At 36.3% G+C, this 23,887-nt stretch overlaps 1 protein-coding gene across 1 annotated transcript in view; it reads right to left on the bottom strand.

Annotated features, from left to right (window-relative positions):
• Nucleotides 1-363: 363 nt before the first annotated feature.
• The window catches only part of LOC306844408 (rap guanine nucleotide exchange factor 4-like), a 30,356-nt gene continuing 6,832 nt past the window's right edge, over nt 364-23,887 (bottom strand). Inside the window, exons 4-30 of the mRNA XM_079376507.1 lie at nt 22,314-22,460; nt 16,107-16,179; nt 15,965-16,029; nt 14,921-15,027; nt 14,673-14,794; nt 13,811-13,994; nt 13,625-13,709; nt 13,462-13,522; nt 12,172-12,248; nt 10,399-10,545; nt 10,172-10,278; nt 9,990-10,075; nt 8,956-9,045; nt 8,669-8,832; nt 6,451-6,539; nt 6,312-6,342; nt 6,114-6,192; nt 5,081-5,227; nt 4,609-4,706; nt 3,479-3,604; nt 3,212-3,390; nt 2,987-3,077; nt 2,780-2,830; nt 2,593-2,680; nt 2,412-2,476; nt 2,032-2,086; nt 364-1,480 (exon numbers count right to left, since the gene is read on the bottom strand). Of these exons, the coding sequence (XP_079232633.1) occupies nt 1,353-1,480; nt 2,032-2,086; nt 2,412-2,476; nt 2,593-2,680; nt 2,780-2,830; nt 2,987-3,077; nt 3,212-3,390; nt 3,479-3,604; nt 4,609-4,706; nt 5,081-5,227; nt 6,114-6,192; nt 6,312-6,342; nt 6,451-6,539; nt 8,669-8,832; nt 8,956-9,045; nt 9,990-10,075; nt 10,172-10,278; nt 10,399-10,545; nt 12,172-12,248; nt 13,462-13,522; nt 13,625-13,709; nt 13,811-13,994; nt 14,673-14,794; nt 14,921-15,027; nt 15,965-16,029; nt 16,107-16,179; nt 22,314-22,460 (2,742 nt within the window). The 3' untranslated portion in view covers nt 364-1,352. The remainder of the gene's footprint in view (nt 1,481-2,031; nt 2,087-2,411; nt 2,477-2,592; nt 2,681-2,779; nt 2,831-2,986; nt 3,078-3,211; nt 3,391-3,478; nt 3,605-4,608; nt 4,707-5,080; nt 5,228-6,113; nt 6,193-6,311; nt 6,343-6,450; nt 6,540-8,668; nt 8,833-8,955; nt 9,046-9,989; nt 10,076-10,171; nt 10,279-10,398; nt 10,546-12,171; nt 12,249-13,461; nt 13,523-13,624; nt 13,710-13,810; nt 13,995-14,672; nt 14,795-14,920; nt 15,028-15,964; nt 16,030-16,106; nt 16,180-22,313; nt 22,461-23,887) is intronic.

The raw sequence follows: 23,887 nt of genomic DNA, 5'->3' as shown, positions 1-23,887 counted from the left end.
TAATACATATGTATGACACATGTTAACATGCACATATGCATCAGCTAAGTTTATAAATATTTTAAATAATGCATTGAAATCTTTAGCTGTACTTTTGCACTTTGCTTTGTATGGTATTAATATATATTTTAACAGCAGTGCATACTTGCATACCAGCACACAGTAGTGCATACTTGTTCATTTATGGCAATAGTCTGTTCTATTCAATTTAGCATTTTAATGTACTTGTATGTTGTTCTGTTAAGTTAGCTCACCCAAAAATGAAAATCTAACTCATTTAACTATTTTTGTGTTCCTCTGATGAAATAAAGTCACAAGTTTTGAAACATGAAGGCGAGTAAATGATGACAGGATTTTCATTTTAGGTGAATTACCCCTTTATTGTCCCAAAAAACAAATAAGAGCAAAACAGAACAGAGACAGAAGACATAAAACAGAGGAAATCACTTGTTTGGAGTGAAAAGTCCATTCACACCAACACAAAGTGTTCAATGATACATTTATTTAGATTATACTATTTACAAGGTAGGCGTAGACATTTTCCTAAAAGAAAATAAGTGCCCTACACACACACAGCGTCTCACTTTCCAAAAGGCAGGATGAGAACAAACGAAGGCCTTCTCAGACCGATTATGATAACTTAGCAAAATGGGTCCAACCCAAAAATATACAAATATAACTCAATGTACAAATTGACATCAGTAATGCTACAGGCTATGGCGAGAGGTAAGTTACTAGCACACAATTTAACCAGTGGTAAAAAATAGTCCTTGAGCCAGAATACTGACATTTATGTGACTTAAAACAACATACCACAAGACATTGAGGCCTGGAAGATTACCAATGAATCATTTTCTGTGGCCGGCGTATGATCATAGTGTCCACTGTTATTTGTATGCATGATATGTAGCTTGGACTAAACTCTTATTTTTAGGATTATTCTGAAGGTTTCGTAGGATCATAGAAATGCAGGCTTGAGCACAGGCAGCAGGTTTACACTGTTGCATCATGGGAATGAACAAGGGCCTCACATGACTGAATCTAAGGGTGAACACTTTTACCAAGTGCATTCTGCTTACACACACACAAACACACACCGTCAACCAAGGTACCTCTTATGACTGAAGTCATTAACATGCAACTCGCACTCGCGCACAACAATCATTCGTATGAGAATGCATCTTGTACACGTAGTTCAGTTGGCAGTGATAGCACATACAGTCGGCATTCAACTGCTCTAGCAGCTGATCGATGTATAATGGAGCTGTACTGTTGTAAACTGGATATACAGTGGTTGTATTTCAAAGAGAGAGAGGGAGGGAAAGGAAGAGAAAAAGTCTGAGCATTGGTCTTTAGCCCCGCCTCGGCTCCAGTCTGAAGGACAGCTGGGATAAGGTTCTCTGGTTGTCAATCACATGCAATTGACGCACGTAATTCCTCACTTCCTGTGGGTTCTTGCTAGCTGGAGACACCTCAGAATCTGATGCAGGAGGGAACAGTGTCAAACTTCTTTTAGTAATTGCTGAACCACCTTTTTTTTAAAATTAATTTTACTAATTAACCTGGTGTGATTACAGCTGCTATTTTTTCTCTTTACTACTTTTTTTTTTAGCAGACTATAAACAAAAAAAACAATACTGAATGCTAAATAACTCACTTTTTTCTAGATGAAATATACGGTTATAAGTTGTAAAATATACAGGTACCAGTACGCCATTTTTGCACATAATGTAAACATTGTCACAGTATTTTGAATTTCTGGCAACCACAGCTGCCAGTTTTGACCATAAATTGTTACGGGACTTTATTTACAATATTTTTATACATACATTTAGATATTTTTACAATTATTGTGATTTAATGGCAATCCATTCTCTGTTACCTCTAGACATGGCAAGTTATGTCTTCCAGATTACCAGATTGTTATGAATATGAGTTGATTGACTGATCTCTGGGATCTAGCTTTTTAGATAGGCAGCACATAAGGCATAAAGAGAAATGAAAAAGAGCATTAGTGTGCAGATGACTCACTGAACAGCTGGCTCCTGCAGTGCCTCACCGCTCGGATTGTGTTAGCAATCAGCCGCTGAAAAACAAACAAATAAAATAAATATTAATACATATGCTCTAGCTGGCCAAATAAGTCATGGATTCAGTGTTGATATTATTAACTAAAACAATTAAAAATAAATGTTCATTGAAATAAAGCTGAAATAAAATATAAACATTACATTAAAAACTTCAACACTCAAATTAAAATGAGAAATGTTTCAATGCTAACTGAAAAAAAAATTCTACAATTACTACATCTACTAGAAATATTAAAAATAATAAAAAAATCTATGTATTTATGGTAAATACTGTAAGTATATAATACTGCAACACTGCAGAGATGACAGTAAGAGACTCACCATCTTCTCAAAGTTCACCAGTCCATCAATAAAAGTCTTATTCCCTTCGTGAGTGAATGTCATGTCTGAAAAGAGAAGAAATATTTTATGCTGTAGAACAGAACTGAAATAATATTTGTGACAATCAATATTAAATATTAGAATACTATTAAAGGATATTGGGGCTAGGCCCCACCCACACCTTTAATGAGGAGGGGCATAAAGGGAATGATTGGCGGCTCCATCTTAGCCACAGTGAGGCGGTATGCACGGTGATTCCTGGATGGATCCTGAGAGCAACAGATAAATCATACTTTAATGCGTCTCAATCACAAAATAATATTTTTTAGAAAGAGAGCTATAATTCAAAATGTTTGAAATAGACTCACTAGTAAACTCTCAAACTCTGCGTAGAACTTCTTGAATTTACTAGGCAGTTTCTAAAAAAGGGGAAAAACATTTTTATTAAAGATTTTGTTTAAAATGGCATAGACACTTTTCAAAATATGAAACGATAAATACAAAGACTACATTTTTAAGAATATGGCACATTTTAAAATAGACTTGTTATATATTATTATTAAATTAGACTTGACCTCCCATGTCTGGCTGAGTCTGCTGACGGCTGGGTTGCACATGCCCATAATAACGGCGAAGAAAGAGTTCAGATTCTTAAACTCTCTACAGCTGAGGGAATAAAGCACTCATATATAAAGTGCTTATCAAATCTTAAAAGTCAATATAACATGCAATGCCTCAAATCCAGTGCAAATTCATCATGAGTTCTGGAGAAATTATGTTATGTGTGCTGGAGAACTCACTGGGCGGCAATCTTGATGAACTTCTTGAGTAGCTGTACCCGTTTGCTGAGCGTCCCGCACAGACAGACCTCTGTGACCACCCACAGCTGCACCTGATTAAAGCGCTTCAGAAACAGCTCCAGATTTGCTGTAGAGCGTCTGTATGCCTGCCGTCCGAATGTATGATACACCAGCTCGTACTGCACACACACACACACACTCAAACTACACATTTTGTAGGCTAAAAATGTCATTTGTCTGTGTGTATCACTGTATGTGCATCTTTACCTCATGTACACAGCTGAAAAGCTCCCAGTCATATTGGGTCATCTGGAAGGCCAGGTCTTTAGAGCTCATCAGCTCAAAACTGGACATAGAGCCTGTGGAGGGACCTTCCTGCTCTGGAAGAGGATTCTACACACACACACACACGCACACACACACACACACACACACACACATACACAGTCATTACTAAATACACACAAACACAAACTCCACAATTATTAACAAAAATATTTGTACACTTTTGAATAATTAAGATGTTTATATACTAACCAAAGCTGCATTTCAATGAAAATCTGCTGAAAATTAATTCACACGCTGACCATTCAAATTGTAGAGGAGTTTTTTTTTCATCAGAACATATTTCCGATGAAGAAACTAAACAAGAAATTTAGCCTTAGAACATTAGCTCACCAATGGGTCCTCTGCAGTGAATGGGTGCCGTCAGAATGAGAGTCCTAACAGCTGATAAAAACACCACAATAATCCACAAAACTTGTGAAGTGAGAAACTATGTGTTTATAGCAAACAAATACATTATTAAGATATGTTTAACTCTAAACTTCTACTTCTGGCTAAAATAGTTCTCTATCCATAATATTGTTTTCTCCAGTGAAAAAGTCATCTCATCTGAATCAGGAGAGAAATATGTACAGATCAAGCACTGTTTACAAGCAAAAACAGTCAAAAGTATTTCTAAACAAATATTTCAGTGGATTTTGATGTGCGAGGACAACAGTGGATAGACTTTTAGACTGGAGGAAGTGTTATTATAGATCATGGACGTGTATTTATATTTATATTGACAGTTTAAAATGCCATAAATGCTGTATTTGTTTCTTACAAATACACAGCTTTTCGCTTTAAGACATTAACTGATGGACTGGAGTGGTGTGGATTACGGTGATGTTTTTATCAGCTGGTTGGACTCTCATTCTGACGGCACCCATTCACTGCAGAGCATCCATTGGCGAGCAAGTGATGAACTGCAAAATTTTCCAAATCTGCTCTAGTGAAGAAACAAACTCATCTACATCTTGGGTGGCCTGAAGGGGAGTATATTTTCAGGAAATTTTCATTTTTGGGTGAACTATATTCCTTTAAGTGTCCAAATACTCCACACTTGGTCTCACCAGTGAATCAAGCTGTTCTCTGGAACAGACAAACAATCGGCCGTTCACGCCTAGTGACTGGAACACCGATACATCATTGGGCTTTAAAATCTGCTTCTCTGCACAGAAATAAAGGCCAGAATTAGCCAGACCACAAATCACATTCTGAACACTTTTTCAGCTGCACAAAATCAACACCTAATACGTTTTATGATAGATTGTATGCACTTTATTTACAATCATTAATATTTAGACTACCACATAAACTTCAACCTATTACAGGATTTACAGTTCTCTTGGTACTTTCTGAACGGTTTAGTTTGAAACTGATCTGGAAGTGGGTTATATAATACAGAAACAGAGTGCTTCAATAGCGAATGTTACTAGAGCAACAAACGGGCTGAATATCTACAGAGTTTTTGGTGTATTTGTTTGTCACATCTCTAAGGGCAACTAATATTTCTTCATGAGTTTGTGAGTGTGTGTGGCTCACCTCCAGATGCGCTGAGGTTTATCAAAAGCAGCTCTTCAGTGGATCCCAGTTTATCCGCTACAGCTGCGGTCACCTCTCTCCCCGTGGCCAGCACAGGAACACGAATAGTGGTGTAAGTGTGATCGCTGCAGTACACCTTCAGGAGAACTAGACACACATGGAAAGATGAAGAGAGAGGAAATTTGACTGATTGAGTGATTATCTTGGTCATTCATGCATTCAAAAAATTAAACAGATACAGTATATTCTATATCCCAGCTAGCAGGGAACTTTCTCAGAAATTTGGAAAATGCTCTGTCAAGGCTCTCAAAGCCAGATATGAACAAATGTTCTTCCAGTAACATCAACAGAATGCTCTCCAACAGTTATCTGGTCTTTAATAATGTTTTCAAAACATCAGCAGAAAAACATTAATGGAATGTTTTATCTGAAAAATTTTAGTTAGATGCTCAAATTTCTTTTTAATGTTACTACTTGTTTCACAACCTTCAGAGAACATTCAAAAGTAACTTTCCCATAATGATAAAAATGATAAAAACAGAAGGTTCCCTTAACATTCATAGAAAACATTTCATTTTTAGAACATTTAAAAACCTGGATGATTCAGATGACATTAAGAAATAACATTTTCATAACTTGATGGAAACTTTAGCAAAACATTCTTAGAACATATTTTTGTTAGCTGGGATTGTCCAAAGGTCTGAGACTGCTTGCAGACATGCTTGAAAAAAGACATATTTGTCCGTGAAAAATTGTCAGAAGAAAAAGTGAAATGTTTAAATAATAAAAATAAAATTATAAAGTTTAAAATTATTACGCATGTCAGAATATCTTAGTATTTGGTCCCCCTTTTGTTTTAATTGACACCAGTACTTAAGATGAAATCAGCACCAAGGTTATGCAAAATCTGGTGATTATGTTATCAAGCAGAGTCTTCCAGGTTATTTTCAACAAATGTATTTATCAGTGACACACATTTTTACTCACAAAAATTCTAAACTGTTCATATAAATATATACATACGGATACTCACTGTCATCAAAGCTCCTTATTGGCTGCTTTTTTGCAAGCCTCTCCTCTCCAGAGTTGAACTGTCGCAGGAGGACTTTATGCTGAGAGAACAAAAACCAAATGCATATCAACATGGCAAATTATTTATCATTTTTTTTAAAACAATCCAATTTAGACCACAGATATACAGTAGATCTATAAACAATAAACAAAGTATTACCTTTTTTTGAGAGGTTCGTGCATCATCTGGACTGAGAACAGGAAATGAACAGACACGTGGACATCAGTAACATTAAGCATTCATATTAAGATAATAATAACAGCCCATAAGGCACATACAAAACACACTAAAAACCTACTACTGCTTGATGATCCTCTCCAGCTCAGGCAGTAGCTCCTTCAGTGGACGCAAAACTCTTGCATCATTAGATACAAACCCATGCAGCTCCTGTAATGACACAAAACATATTTAACATGCATAAAAGTCTGGTTTCATCATATCTCCATGCATGTGATAAATGCAGGGAAATAGTTAGGCTGACAGAGAAGGTTTCAGAATTAGAGACACGCATCCAAACTTTAGTTGAGGATAGTAAGAATGTGAGGGCTGTAGATACGCCTTTGGATGCGACTAGCTCAGGGAGTTCTGTACATTGTTCGGTTCCGGTTGAGCCCGTGCAGCAGGGCAGCTGGGTGACTGTGAGGCGGCCTAGTCGCGGGTCAAAACACCGCTCTTCTGTTCTTATCAGAACATCAAACAGGTTCTCCCCACTCAGTGAGAAACCTGATGTAACTGCTCTAGTAATTGGCGATTCTATTGTGCGGAACGTGAAAATAGAGACACCAGCTACAATAGTCCAATGTTTACCGGGAGCCAGAGCGCCTGACATCTTGGCAAATTTAAAAGTGTTGGCTAATGCTAAACGTAAATTCAGTAAGATCGGCGCTAATGATGTTCGACTTAGCTAAAAATTATTTTAAAGAGGTGTGTGAACTTGCAAGTACGATGTCAGACACTGTATTATGCTCTGGTCCGCTCCCTGCTTACCGGGGTGACGAGATTCATAGCAGACTGCCGTCACTCAATGGCTGGATGTCTAAGTGGTGCAAGCAGAATAACAGACTTTATAGACAATTGGACGAGTTTTTGGGGCAGACCTGACCTGTTGAAAAGAGATGGTGTTCATCCCTCCTGGGGTGGTGTCGCTCTTCTCTCTAGAAATATGGCACATAGTCTTAGAGTTCGTACTTCACTAACTGGGGCCCAGGTCAGGAAGCAGACATACTGGCTAAACCGACCATCTGCTAGCCGCCTCACGTCACAGAAATCAGTCAATTCTCAGCACATAGAGACTCTTTCACCCAGATATCACATTATAGAGACTGTGTCTGTTCCCCGAACTAGAAAATACAGAAAACGTCCAAACCAAATTAAGAGTAACAATTTAATTGATGTTCAACAGAAAAGTGTTTACAATACAGAGAAACAATTGATAAAGCTTGGCTTACTGAATATCTGCGTTCTCAAAACTCTGGCCATTTGATAATACCTAGAATATCAAAATCAACTGCGGGCGGCAGATCCTTTTCCTATTTAGCACCCAAATTCTGGAACAATCTACCTAACGCTGTTCGGGAGGCAGACACACTCTGTCAGTTTAAATCTAGATTAAAGACACATTTCTTTAACCTGGTTTACACATAACACACTAATACACTTCTATTATTCAAATCCATTAAAGGATTGTTAGGCTGCATTAATTAGATCAACCGGAACCGGGGACACTCCCCATAACACACAATGTACTCGTTACATCGAAAGAATAATGGCATCTACGCTAATATTTGTCTGTTTCTATTCTGTTTCTCAGTCCGTGTCCGGATCAGATGGTGGATCGGCGCCGGTAGATGATGTATGTGGCCCTGATCGTTGGCGGAGGCCGGACACCTGGATGAGCCCCGGGGACATATCCCCCAGTGAAGACCTCAACTTAAAATACAATAAAACTAAACTAAAAATACTAAAAAACTAAAATACTAAAAACAAATAACTAAAAATATAATAAAATACCTAACTACATAATACTATTATTGTTAGAAATGGCAATAATATAAAAATAGAAATATAATACATTTATACATTTAAAATTTAAAATAATTAAAACAATAAGTAAACAATAAATAAACAATAATATCCTGGCCAGAGGAGAACTGCCCCCTGACTTTTTTCTCCATTCTGTCACAGAGGGAGTTTTGGTTCCTTGCCACTGTCGCCTCTGGCTTGCTCATTTGGGGACACTTAATTTCTAGCAATTATCGTCAATTTGATTTCACAGATACTATTTAAACTAAACTGAGCTAGACAATGATATTTCTGAATTCAATAATGAAATGCCTTTAACTGAAAATTGAATGTTTAATCTTATTATTATACATTACTGACACTCTATCCTCCAATTTGATACTGTTAAGTGCTTTGACACAATCTGTATTGTTAAAAGCGCTATAAATGAAGGTGACTTGACTGGTGGTAAGTGATTCTATGCCAGCATGTGTGTGTTTGTGTATGTTTGTAACCTCCAGAAAGCTGAGCGCAGTGTCATCCTCCAGCAGATGGTGGCCCTGCAGGGCAGCCCAGCGCAGAGCCAAGCTGAGCACCCGTCTCTTGCTGGCAACAGAGTAGTCTAGACGCTCCTGCTCTGAGCCCTGAGAGGCTTGAGAGTGATAGGTACACACACACGCTAAGGAATATATGCATACTTACAAAAACAGTGTGCTGTTCTTACAGATAGAAAGAGAGAGAGAGAGACGGACAGACAGACAGACAAGCTGACAAGCATGGCTGATTGGTTGATTGATTTCACTAGAAGGATATTGGGCCACAAGGGCAGGGCACAGCTGGCTGTTGGGCATGAAGACGCAGTGCATGAGCACAAAATCATCCAGAGCTGGATCTTTGGATGAAAAATATTGCATAATTAATAAAAAACCTTTATTGAAGGAATAGTTCAACCAAAATGAAAATTTGCTGAGAATTTACTCATCCTAAGGCCATCCAAGATGTAGGTGAGTTTGTTTCTTTATCAAAACAGATTTAGAGAAATGTAACATTTCATCACTTGCTCATCAATGGATCATCTGCAGTGAATGGGTGCCGTCAGAATGAGAGTCCAAACAGCTGATAAAAACAACACAATAATCCACAAGTAATCCACTCCACTTATGAAGCCAAAAGCTGCATGTTTGTAAGAAACAAATCCATCCTTAAATCTTTTTTTAACTTCAACCTGTCCTCTGTTCATAATATTGCTTTTGCCAATAAAAAAGTAGTATCGTCTGAATCAGGAGAGAAATATGCAGAGATCAAACACTATTTACAAGGAGAAACTGTCAAAAACAGTTCTAAACAAATATGTTGGTGGATTTCGATTTTAGAGAGGACAACAGTGGATGGACTTTTTCACTGGAGGAAGTGTTATTATAGACTATAGATATTTTGACCAGAAGCAATGGTTTAAAGTTAAAATGCCATAATGATGGATTTGTTACTTATACAAACACGCAACTTTTGGCTTCATAAAATGTTAATTGATGGACTAGAGTGGTGTAAATTACTGTGGATTATTGTGATGTTTTTATCTGTTTGGACTTTCATTCTGACGGCACCCATTCACTGCAGAGGATCCATTGATGAGCAAGTGATGTAATGCTAAATTTATCCAAAACTGTTCTGACTAGGAAACAAACATCTACATCTTGGATGACCTGAGCAAATTCTCAGCAAATTAACATTTTTGGGTAAACTATTCATTTCATACAAAGTTGAATTAGTTTAAGTTTGATTAATCTTATTTAGTTTGATTAATCTTATTAAGCGATGAATAAGAAGGTGAAGTACCTGGGTCAGAGAAATGAATGTCCAGTCGCATTGTATCCAGCAGATGCTCCAGAATCTTCTCTGGGCTGCCTGACATCACAGTGTATCTGTCCAGCAAACCGAGAGACAGCAAATGTAGTTTGTTTAAATAAATGCATGTATGAATTAATTTATTGTTGATGGATCAAGAAATGTATTTATACTTGAAGTGGGCTGGGACGTTTCCATGGCTGGAGGGCCGGAGACTCTTCTGTAGTACCAGAACATCCTGGTCATGCTCTTTTAGACGCACGGTGTTTGCTTCAACATCCTACACACACAAACACAAACCAAAATACATGCAGTCAAGGGTTAATTTTGCCACTATAAGGTGCACTAACTACTCATTCTCCTGATGCTTGCGTTTCAGCAGTAATTGATGTTTGTGTACCCTGAGTATCCGGTTGAAGTCCTCTTTGTCCACTCTCAGGAAGTGGCAGTTGTCCTCTCTGAGTACGATGGAAGCAGCACGGGGGGCATCGTTCACCAAGGCCAGTTTGCCAAAATCATCTCCTTCATGCAGCGTACACACCACACCCTAAACACACACAGGAGTCAGTCTGAAATACAGTGGTGTGAAAAAGTGTTGGCCCCCTTCCTGACTTTTTATTTTTTTGCATGTTTGTCATACTTTAATGTTTCAGATCATCAAACTAATTAAAATATTAATCAAAGATAACACAAGTAAACACAACATGCAATTTTTGAATGAAGTTTTTTTATTATGAAGGGAAAACAAAATCCAAACCCACATGGCCCTGTGTGAAAAAGTGCTTGGCCCCTAAACCTAATAACTGGTTGGGCCACCCTTAGCAGCAACAACAGCAATCAAGTGTTTGCGATAACTTGCAATGAGTCGGTTACAGCGCTGTGGAGGAATTTTGGCCCACTCATCTTGGCAGAATTGTTGTAATTCAGCCACATTGGAGGGTTTGAGCATGAAACGCCTTTTTAAGGTCATGCCACAGCATCTCAATAGGATTCAGGTCAGGACTTTGACTAGGCCACTCCAAAGTCTTTATTTTGTTTTTCTTCAGCCATTCAGAGGTGGATTTGCTGGTGTGTTTTGGATCATTGTCCTGCTGCAGAACCCAAGTTCGCTTCAGCTTGAGGTCACGAACAGATGGCCGGACATTGTCCTTCAGGATTTTTTGGTAGACAGCTGAATTCATGGTTCCATTTATCACAGCAAGTCTTCCAGGTCCTGAAGCAGCAAAACAGCCCCAGACCATCACACTACCACCACCATATTTTACTGTTGGTATGATGTTCTTTTTCTGAAATGCTGTGTTACTTTTACGCCAGATGTAATGAGACACACACCTTCCAAAAAGTTCAACTTTTGTCTCGTCAGTCCACAGAGTATTTTCCCAAAAGTCTTGGGGATCATCAAGATGTTTTCTGGCAAAACTGATACGAGCCTTTATGTTCTTTTTGCTCAGCAGCGGTTTTCGTCTTGGAACTCTGCCATGCAGGCCATTTTTGCCCAGTCTCTTTCTTATGGTGGAGTCATGAACACTGACCTTAACTGAGGCGAGTGAGGCCTGCAGTTCTTTAGATGTTGTTGTGGGGTCATTTGTGACCTCCTGGATGAGTCGTCGCTGCACTCTTGGGGTAATTTTGGTCAGCCAGCCACTCCTGGGAAGGTTCACCACTGTTCCATGTTTTCGTCATTTGTGGATAATGGCTCTCACTGTGGTTCGCTGGAGTCCTAAAGCTTTAGAAATGACTTTATAACCTTTTCCAGACTGATAGATCTCAATTACTTTCTTTCTCATTTGTTCCTGAATTTCTTTGGATCTCAACATGATGTGTCGCTTTTGAGGATCTTTTGGTCTACTTCACTTTGTCAGGCAGGTCCTATTTAAGTGATTTCTTGATTGCGAACAGGTGTGATAAACCACTGTTATGTTTAAAAACTGCATGTTGTGTTTACTTGTGTTATCTTTGATTAATATTTCAATTTGTTTGATGATCTGAAACATTAAAGTGTGACAAACATGCAAAAAAAAAAAAATAATCTGGAAGGGGGCCAACACTTTTTCACACCACTGTATCTAACAGTGTTTGTCACTAGAATCAATCTACATAAGTGAAAACGTATGTAGCCATTTAACATTAACATACAGTAAATTAACATAGAAATAACATGACATGACAGTACCTTGCCATAGATAACAACATTTACTGATCCCTTCTGGATAATATACCAAGAAGTGCCTTCCTCCCCTTGACTAAACACTAAAATAAGAGAAGCAAACATACATAGAATATTACTGAGCCAACCAAGTACCATACTGTTAAAAAGTTTGGAGTCGGTATGTGCCAGAAAAACGATGGTTAAAAACAAAATTATTTGATATATTACCACCTTGTGTCCTAAATACAGGGGTTATAATCAACAAAGATAAAAATAACCGCTCAAAATTTCTAAAAGTTTTTTTTTTTTTTTTACATTTAATTATTATTAATAATTATTATTTAATTTAATTATTTATTTATTTATATATTTGTAAAGGAATTCTTTTTTTCAGTGAGGATGCATTGTATTCACAAAAGTAACTATAATAATAATAATATTTATAATGTTACAAATTGTCTATTTCAAATAAATGCAATTATTTTGAACATTCAAAGAATCCTGAAAAAAATGTATCATGATTTCCATAAAATATAAGGTAGCAAGTATATTTTCAATAATAAATGTTTCTAAAGCACCAAATCAGCATATTATAATGATTTCTGAAAGATAATTTGACACTGAAAACTGGAGTAATGATGCTGAAAATAGTATTTTCCATCGTAGCAATAAACTGCATTTTAAAATATATAAAATAGAATATAGTTAATATAATTGCATTTATTTGATCACCTGAGTTTGATCAAATAAATGCAGCCATGGTGAGCTTTTAAAAATATTAAAAAAACTTACTGAGCCCAAAAAGTACTACAATACCAACAGCATTTATGTGTGTATTTTAAGTTAACTACGAGTGTTGGTTAAAGTTACTTTTAAAAGTAAAGCATTCCATATTGCATTATTCCATGAAAAATTAACTAATTGCATTACTTAGTTACTTTTTATGGAAAGTACTGCATTACGTTACTTTTGCATTACTTTTTGTCAGCTGAGATGGGCTTGCTTATTAATTTTTTAATAATGAAAAAAATAAAAATTAATATATTTTTGGCAGCTGTAAAGGCCCTTTCACACCAAAAGTGAAATAAATAAGCCTCAGGCTAAAAGAAGTGCCTCTACACCTCACTACTAATTTCTCTTAACACAGGGATAGGAGAGGTGTCGATAAATAAATGATATTTTCAATGACATTTTCATGTATATTTAAAAGAAATGCATTATTTTACTTGTTACTTGAAAAAGTAATCTTATTACGCAACTTGCGTTTCCCCTAACACTGTAATTATCAGAATTTAAAGAGCAGTAAAGACTCACAGACAGTGCCTGCTTTGGCATGTGACTCAAAGATGAGGACACCGGTGAGCTCTCGCTTCACCTGCAGAGGGCAGCAATGCACAGCTCATGTTAGTCTCACACCTATGCTGAAATCAGGCATTACTGTGGAAATGAGGCACAGAGGTCTCAGTGGAGGACTTACAGTGTTAGATAGATGAGAGAGAGCTTTGATATGCAGCAGCTCATCATAAATAATCTCCAGGTCTTCAGCTGTTCTTTGACCTGGCCTATAAAGAGAACAAAAGACAAAGAAAGACAGGTTTTATAATGGAACCAAATGCAAATTTCACATGAATAAATACTACAGAGGGGTCTGTTGGTCACTCACGTTTTCCTGAGGATCATTCGCATGTGTGCATCAGGGCCGATCTGGGAGAGGAAGAGGAGGGTCTCCTGCAACTCTTCCTCAGCTTCACGTTTCTCATCGTCGCTAGGCAACACCGCATCCTCCTCCTCATCATCAAGGAAACGGTAAAAGAGGTACTTATCTTGAAAGTTCAGCTCATGGTCGACTGTCGACATAAAAAGAAAAATCAGAGATAAAATAGAACAGGTGCGTGAATCCGTTCAGATGCTCTAATTAGAGTCATTTTAAAAAGCATGGGGATTATTTTTATTTTATCAAGCCATTACTTGGTTTAACTAGTTGGGTCATTTCTTTAATGCAGTATAGAGCTATGACAGCTGAACAAGTGCCACTGAGATGAATGGGAACACTAAATATCTTTCTCCGGGTTTTAAAGACCTTCTTGCAAAAACATGATGGAAAGTGATTTTTGAGGTCACTGAAAAAAAACTAAATTATTTCTTGTCAAAATCAGTGTTAACAAAAAACTAAAACTATTAAAAATTGTGTTCAGCTATTGAAATAAAGCTGAAATAAAATAACAAAATATATATAAATATTAGACTTAAAAAAACAAAACTTAAATAGAAATATTAAAAAACTAATCAACTTTAAAATGGCAAAATTCACTCAAACCAGTGTAGTGAAACAACTTAAAAATGAATACGATCATTTAATAATCACTAAAGAAAAATGTGTATATTATTTTCAGTTTAATTAGTATAATTAGTGAGTTTGATATTGTTTACCAAGGCATTAAGACAAAGATGTGAAAAGGTACTGCACAGTAGGAATGACCCAACTGTTAACCTGGTTGTCACTACAGCAAATGGCACAGGTGTACCGTGATTCAGGACCCCTTCCTCCAGCAGCACCTGCCACATTCCCACAGCGTGAGCCCGACTGTGAACACATGAGCTCTGCTGAAGCAGCCAGTCGACCAACTCAGTGCCGACGCAACACTGCCTGTAAACACACACAGATCACGCTCAACACATGCACTGTGTGTTCTACATACACTAGACATGACCTAAATGAATAAACCTTGCTTATTGCATATGCCATATAACATCACAGGCCACACACACTCACCTGTAGGTTTTCAGATGATATTTTCTATCTCTGATCATGTGGGGAGCTCTGGCCAGTATAGCATTACGTAAGACTTTTTCTGCCCTCAAAATCATCTCTGACGGGACCTGAAGCAAAATCCGGGACAGAGAGAGAGGAAGTTGAGAGTGAGGCACAGAAAAACTCTCCTGCACAGCCTATTTTCTAATCTATAACAGCACATTTATTTGGATTCAATGGCCTGCACTCAGTTTGCTAGTGTAAATGACATAAAAGACATTCTGTTAGCAGATGGTGTGTTTTAAATTCAATTACTTATACATAATTAGCATAAAACTGTTTAATAGAGGTGCCTGCGGTCTTGAGTTATGCGCATGGAAATGGGAATTACTGTCAAATTAATCATCAAAAACGGTTTTTGAGTCTCTCTCAGGAAGCTGTGCCAGAAAAATGAAGATTATTCAAAAATTACATAATTAAAATATTGATTTTTGACAACTGCAAGTCCAAAGTACAGGGATTGTAACCAACATAGAAAAAAAATATGACCATTCAATATAGTACGGGGTGAGTAAGATTTTTTTTTTTTTAAAGAAATTAATACTTTTATTAATCACAGACACATTAAATGGATCAAAAATGACAGTAGAGATATTTATTATGTTACAAAAATATATATTTAAAGTAAATGCTGTTCTTTTAAACTTTCTATTCAACAGTGAATTCAAATAAAAATAAAAAATGCAAGCAAAATATTGAGCAGCACAAGTGTTTTCAACATTGATAATAATAAGAAACATTTCTTGAGCAGCAAATTGGCATATTATAATAATTTCTGAAGGATCTTGTGACACTGAAGACATTACATGTATGAAGAAATTACATTAAAAATATATTATAATACAAAACAGTTATTTGTATAAATTATAATAAAACATAATTTTATTTTACTGTATTTTTATTATATCTATACAACCCATTAAACTGTAAAGGTGATGAATGGGGACATGATGCAACTTTCACTATATGGGGTGTAAGTCAAAATAGATATTAAACCAATCGTACCTTATTCAGGTTTTTTGACATAAAATTGAGAGGGTCGCTGTTGAGATTCTCTTTGTCCGGCATTCCTGCATCAAACAGAAAATAGCTGAGAAATAATCACTGATGTGTTATGTGAGTGTGTATGTTTGCGTGTGAAACTCACTATCATTTGTTGCCCCGCTGTCCATCACTCCATACGGCGGGGCGAGAAGCCCTGCCATGCACTGCCTGTATTTCTGCAAGACACAGAATAACACAATGAAAATGTATTCTAAGCCTCAAATCCTCAGACATGCACCGAGTCATTTTCAAACAGGTGAACTACCTTTATATCATTAAACTGAAAGCTCTGTAGTAAGAACATAGAGCTCCACCAATCAGATCGAAGCCTTCTGTGGCTTGGCAACGATCACTATGAATATTCAAATGTTTTCATTCTTTTCCTCTCCCTATCGCCATGGTGATGGGTGACGAGGTGGCACATGCAGCTGAGGAACAGCAGGCAGTGAATGAGACTCTGATACCGGCCCAAACTCACCTAGAGTTCAAACACACACATTATACTGCACCTGCTGGAAATCTGTTGAGACGTTGTTTAACAGCAAAACATTGCAAAAAAATATAGTTCTTGATCAGTATTTTTGTTGTTTTTCAGAAAATTATATAAACATCCATTAAAAATGAAGGAAACAATCTAAACTAAATTGTGATTTTTTTTGTGTGCTTCTTAAAACAAGAAAAAAAACTATTCAATGGGGTAAAAAAATCTTGATTCAAGATACACTTCATTCTAAATAACTGTAATATTGTTTTATACAATTTGTAAACTTATCTTGTAAACTTAAAAATGTAAATGATCAGGAAATGGTTTCTCCAAATTTTTATCAATTGATTTTTCTCTCTCACTTCTTCAACTACAAAGTAGGTTCCTATTTAATCATCAGTCTAAAGGGTCTTTCACACCATCTACAAAATTCTGCATAAATATGAAAGGGAGCATAAATCTTACAAATATATGTATCTAATACCACATTCACATACACTACCATTCAAAAGTTTGGGTTGAAAAGAGTTTTTTAATGTTTATAGTTTTAGTAATTTTGTAAAAATGCAGTAAAAACAGTAATATTATGAACTACTGTTATTATTTTAAATTCTATTTGAATTTGAATAGCAATTTCAAAAACAATATTTTTCTATCAGTTTACTGCATCCTTGTTGAATAATAGTGTTAATTTCTTTCAAAAATAATAAATAAATAAATTATAAACAAGCAAACAAATTTACTGACCCCAAACGTTTGAACATTAGTATACTGTACATATATAAAAATGCAAAGAAAAAAAGTTGCTGCCAAAATGCTATTGTTAAGCAATAGAATAGAATAGAATGGAATAGAATATGATTTTTTAATTATTAAATGTCAAGAAGAAAGTAGCTGCCACAATGCTGTTAAGCAATAGAATAGAATAGAAAAGAATATGATTTTAAATATGACTAAAATGTGGAGAAAAAGGTTGCTGCCACAATACTATTGTTGAGAAATAAAATAGAATAGAATAGAACAGAATGATTAAAATGTGAAGAGAAGAAAAAATTTGTTGCCACAATATTATTGTTAAGCAACAGAATAGAATACAATAGAATGGAATAGAATATGAATATGATTAAAATGTAAAGTAAAAAAAAAGTTAATGCTACAATGCTTGTTAAACAATAGAATAGAATAGAATAGAATGCATTTCTGAACTTTTCCAGAAAACAAACTCAGCCATAATATTTAAAAGCGTAGAAATAAATGCTGTCAGGTAGGGACATGTATGTTTTTGTAACTCCACAGGATCCTTCACCACACACTGTGAGATTACGGGTCTCTTAGTGAACTGATGTAATACAGATGCACTGAGCCTTCCTTAATTCAAACGCAGCACTACAGCCCATGCTACTCTGAGGCGTTGTGTTTCCATTAAGTAGAAGTGACAGAGAGTCCAGAGGACATTCTGTATAATAAAGTGACCTGAATATTTAGAGTTAAAGTGAAAACACAGAGGGTTACAACTGGAGCACTTGGTTTTCTTTGGCCACTGATTTGAAGTCTTCAAACAGGCTTTGTGCCATTCATACAAATGCACTTTGTATATCCTGTTTCCTTCCTGCTTCCTGAAGCTGAAACAAAAGCTAACTTTTCCCATCCCCCAGACACATAATACATTGTTGCTCTTTCCAGCTGGCTGCCTTCACATCGGTTAAGTAATTCAGCCAGGATTATGCAATTAACAGCACATAAGCACACAAAACAAGAGTACTTCCTCCCTCATCGCCCGGTCAGGCGGTGCACCCTGCAGCCTGGCACAGAACTGACCCAGAGAGACAGAAGCCCCTCAACATTCAGCGCACATCCTCGGCTTTCAGCAGCTGATATTCACCTCACACCGCTGGCACAAGGACAGGGCCTCTTTATCAAGTCATGACCATCCTATCAGAAATACTACATCCTCAAACAACAGATGTTATGTATCAAAAAGCAGAACCACAATTTGCACCAGTAACAATCGATACGTTTGCTAAAAAAAATGCTCAGACATCATTAACCTCAAAAACCACATTGATACTGATGTGGCTCTGAACCCAGTGTAGGTTGTAACACATCTATAAGTGCGGTTTCTTGATTATAAACTACGAAAACAGCATCAAATCTTTGTGCATTACAGACAACGAGCCAATGGGACTCACCCTGGTAAGAGTTTGTGGAGTGTAGTCCGACAGGGACGTGATACTTGGCTACTTCCTAAACCCTGCCAACTTCCCAGAATTATCCAGCAAACGCTCCTGTGCTTTCCAGTCAGATACACAAAGACATGAAATCAAACCCGCACACCCTGACGCTCCAGTTACACACGTATGGATAATGTGATCCAGTGTCTGCTCTTTGGATCTTTCTGGCTGAGCATCTGACTGGACTTCAGTTGCCGTTGCCAGGCAATAGCTACAGCCAATCAGAGAGCTGCATTCGCTCAATTCACCCTGTACCACAGCATTACACATGAGTGAGAGAGAGGGAACTATGGGCTGCTAAAAGGCTCTCAAAAGCTTGTGGCTTCATCAATTATTAAGGGTATTAAATTGTATTTACACTGAACAGACAGCTGTGTGAGTGTGTGAGTGTGTGTGTGTGAGCCCTGCAGCTGTAGTGAAATGACCGTTATCACATTAGAGAGGAGGGTAGTCTGTCTTTGAGGATCAGTTAGTTCAGCCCTTTTCCAGTCAGGTATACACTAATATAGTTTTATGATATTAAGAGGACCCTGATTTGTTGCATTTTCCAGATCAAGTCCAGCCCATTCATGCATTGTCTGTCAGTCCAGTGTTATTTTACTATTATTTCTAATATTTTTTAAAATGTTGATCAGCTTTTTTCTTTTTTTCATTTGAATTTTAATTGAACTTTTAGTCATTTTGATTTTGTATGTGCTTAGTAATGTGGTTATGTCGTTTATATAATTTAAAAAATATATATTTATATTGTTCTGTTCTTTTTTAAATTTTCTATTTAATTTTCTATGTGATTATTTTTTATTTCAGTTTCAGTTTGTCATTTTAATTTGAACTTATTTGTTTAATTTTGGCAAGGCAAAAAAAAAAATTTTTTTTCACTTTTTCATCAATTCTATTTTATTTTAATTACAAAAAGGGGTTTTAAATAGTTCAGTTTTAGTTAACAATAACAACACTGTAAATCTAACCAATAAACATCATGTGATCAGCTTTGTTGGTCATCAGAAATCTTGCAAAAAAATAAATAAATATAATAAGATTATAAGCAAAACAGATTTATGAAGCAAGCAGTCAATGATTTACTTTAGTAAATACTTTTAAGCAATGATTCTAGAGCCTTAAAATTGTATATGATTTCTCTTGATATTTGCTAAAAAATATATTTAATTATTATTTAACTCTGAATCATCTTCTTCAAAGTTTGTTACATTAAATATTATATTATATTTGTTTTTTTAAAGTATCTGTTTATATTATATTTGTTTTTAAATTGTATTATATTTGTTGCACTCATAAACTACACACACACACACACACACACACACACACACACACACCACTCATGTACAAACAAAAACACTCTGTCACGAGCACTCGCCTGAATGAGAGGAGGTTTATGAGAGAGGGAGAAGGAAAATTGTAGAGAGACAGAGAGATCTTCACCCACATTGTTCCACTGATGCAGCAGAGATTGATACATAATTCATGCTATTCAGCTGCGTGTGTGAGATATGAAACAAAAATAAGGCACATATGGTCAGTAGCGAGCTGTGAGACACGGGTGATACTATCTACATACACAACGCTAATGACAGAAGCCCGACAGCCTCTGTGTCTCTCACACACTGAGTCACACTCACTTCATGTTTAATGTTTAGGATCAGAAATGATCTGCACATTAAAATCATAAAACACTGAAGACAGCACTAACTGTGTTGGCAAAGCTGAATTTTCAGCATCATTACTCCAGTCTTCAGAGTCACATGATCCTTCAGAAATCATTCTAATATGTTGATAATCATTGCTTATTATTATTATCAATGTTGAAAACAGTTGTACTGCTTAGGACTTTGCCTTTTATTTAAATGTATATTACCATAAATGAGAATTGACAGGAAGATTTTCAATGAAATACCAATTTAAATGGTCTTTGTATGGCCTCAGAAATATAGCTTATGAATCATATGGACTACATTAAGGTAATTTTACTGTGATTTTCTTTTGTCAATTTTTGAACCTCAGCAGCCTCTGTCTGCATACAATCATTGAATAAAGAGCAGCTACTGTACGTTCAGCAAAATATTTAATGAAAAGTGTTTGGAATGAAATGAATGTTCACTATTATAACTAAACTATTGCTTTAAATCTATATTATGAAGATGCATATTAAGCAGAAGCATACACAAAGGCTGATAAATATTTATATATGTCATTTATGTTATCATGTTGTTTTCTTATAATTCAGGTTATAACCTTACTCCTCTGAGGCATTATTGAATGCTGCAAGATATGAGATCTCATACATATCAAGAAAAAGGCTTTATTTTTCCTCCTCAAGATTCAAGCATGAAGGCATGCAAAAAAAGACTATATCAAAGTGTCTGTGTAATGCGTTTCATTCATACAGTCCTAAGCACACTCAGAAGCTTCTATGCTAAATCCGCTAAAGGCAATGAATCCAGATATCTTGCCTTTTTTCCCCAATGCATTTTCTCCTAATTCTCTGCTAAGTTAATGAGACAGACTTCAAAGACCAACACATGACTCCTGAATCGATTATCACTGACACCACTGGCTTACATTTACAACACACACACACATTCACACACACTATGAAAGCCTGTTAAAGCCTGAGATTTGGCCTATGACTGTGCAGAACAGCCCAAAGGAACTGACAGAGCCGTCAGCAGATCAGAGAGCGCCCCCCAGTGTTACTGATCCTCAGTGATTACTAATGAAAAAGTGCCTTGTTACAGACACACTAGCTATGATCAGAATGGAATAGAGCATTGGTCTCAAACTCAATTCCTGGGGGGCCGCAGCTCTGCACAGTTTAGCTCCAACCCTAATCAAACACACATGATCCAGATAATCAAGCTCTTCAGGATCACTAGAAACTTCCAAGCAGGTGTGATTTGGAGCTGGCTGGAGCTAAACTGTGCAGAGCTGCGGCTCTCCAGGAATTGAGTTTGAGACCAATGGAATAGAGTCATACTGCTGGCAGGACTTTATGTACTGTATATTGACTGTTTAAAAAAAAAACAGTATGCAGCATGCAATGATGAACAATAGCATGCAACATTTTTTTTTCACATGACCTTACCATGTTGCATGTTTAATTCAATATAGTTAGTTTGCATTTAGTCCAATTTTACTTAAAAAAAAAATATTGGGCAGCCTAAAAAGTAATGAGTAGAATAGTATGAGTAGGCAGTATTGTATGCAGTATGCAATGATGAACAATAGTATGCAACATTTAGCATTTAAGTCCTATTTTACTTTAAAAAAATTAATAAGTCACTTGAAATTACTTAAAGAAATGTACACAACGTTGTATACGGCACATTTTTCCAATGGTACCATATAGTTATTTCATGCATAAGGAAAATTACTGCTAATAAAGACATTAAAAACTTAAGATGCCAGTTTCTGTCATATTGTTAATTTCTAACACACTTCCTGAATTAAATCAGCTTCAAGCAGACTCTTTCCAAAACCCTGTCCTCAGAGGCCCTTCAGAGGCCCACAGACAGATTTTTCATTTCAGTTGTACCAGTCTGCCAAAAAATACAGTAACATTTGTGCATAAACGAACCTCCCACAGGGTTTTGAACTCCCTCTGTTCGATGCGCAGAAGTTCACTGTTCTCTCGGCTGACAATCGTGGCATGTCGAGGAGTGTTATCCAGAATTGACTCCCCAAATGCTGTCCCCACTCCCAAAGTACAGATCGTTACAGCATCCTACAGAAAAAAGAAGAAATATTAAGAAGAGTCAAAGACAAACAAAGGGAGAAAGACCATGATAACATCTTTGCAAGCAAATTATAAAGATCTTAAAGGAGAAGTTCACCTAAAATGAAAACTGTGCCATCATTCCACATGTAAACATGTTAGGCTTCAGTGAATAGCAAATAAACAAATAAAGGAATAGTTGACCAAAAAATGAACATTTGCTAAAAATGTACTCATTCTCAGTCCATCCAAGATGTAGATGAGTTTGTTTCTTCATTAGAATAGTTTCGGACAAATGTAGCATTACATGACTTGAATGGGTGCCGTCAGAATAAGAGTCCAAACAGCTGACAAAAACATCACAATAATCCACAAGTAAACAACACCAATCAAGTCCATCAATTAACAGCTTGTGAAGCAAAAATCTGCATGTTTACAATAAACAAATCCAACATCGAGATGTTTTACTTACAGCTAAAATATAGCAGATCCATAATACTGCTTTCTGAATCAGGAGAGAAATATGCACAGATCACAACAGATGAAAACAGTCCAATACAGTTCTAAATAACTATGTATTTATGTATGTAATATCTATAATTTTGATGTGAGAGGATAACAGGAATTTGGAGGAAGCATTTTTATGTATTAGGGTGTTGCTATGTGGTTGCTAGGGTACCCAGGATGGTTGCTAGGGCCGTTGCTAAGGTACCCAGGGTGGTTACTAAGGTGTTGCTATGTGGTTGCTAGGGTACTTGGGGTGGTTGCTATGGTGTTGCTATGCGGTTGCTAGGGTACTTGTGTTCTAAATAACTATGTATTTATGTATGTAATATCTATCATTTTGATGTGAGAGGATAACAGGAATTTGGAGGAAGCATTTTTATGGATTATGGACTTTTGGTCAGTATTTTGTCCAGAAATAACAGTGTAAAGTTAAACCACATTAATGACAGATTTGTTTCTTACAAGTGTGCAGATTTTCACTTCACAAGACATTTATTGAATGAATGGAGTTATTTATTATTATGTTTTTTTTCAGCTGTTTAGACTCATTCTGACGGCACCCATTCGCTGCAGAGGATCCATTGCTGAGCAAGTAATGTAATGCTAAATTTCTCCAAACCTGTTCTGATGAGGAAACAAATTTATCTACATCTTATATGGCCTGAGGATGAGTATATTTGCACTACATTTTCATTTCTAGGTCAACAATTCCTTTAAATTCAAAGCTTCACATGGCTTTAAAAGAACCCTAAATCTTCATTCATTGTAACTGCATTGAGAATAATAAAAATTTTGAGGTGAACTATTACTTTAAAGATTCTTCTAATTCATGTAAATTTATGCACACATTTATGCATACTCTAAGGGAATGTGCTCAGTGAGGTTTAAAAAGATGGTTGCGCTTAACAAGTGATTTGAGATCAGTAAAA

Source organism: Barbus barbus, assembly GCF_936440315.1.
Source record: "Barbus barbus genome assembly, chromosome: 25".
NCBI lineage: Eukaryota > Metazoa > Chordata > Actinopteri > Cypriniformes > Cyprinidae > Barbus > Barbus barbus.
The sequence above is the reverse complement of the archived record's forward strand: the minus strand, read 5'-3'. Positions and strand labels throughout refer to the sequence as shown.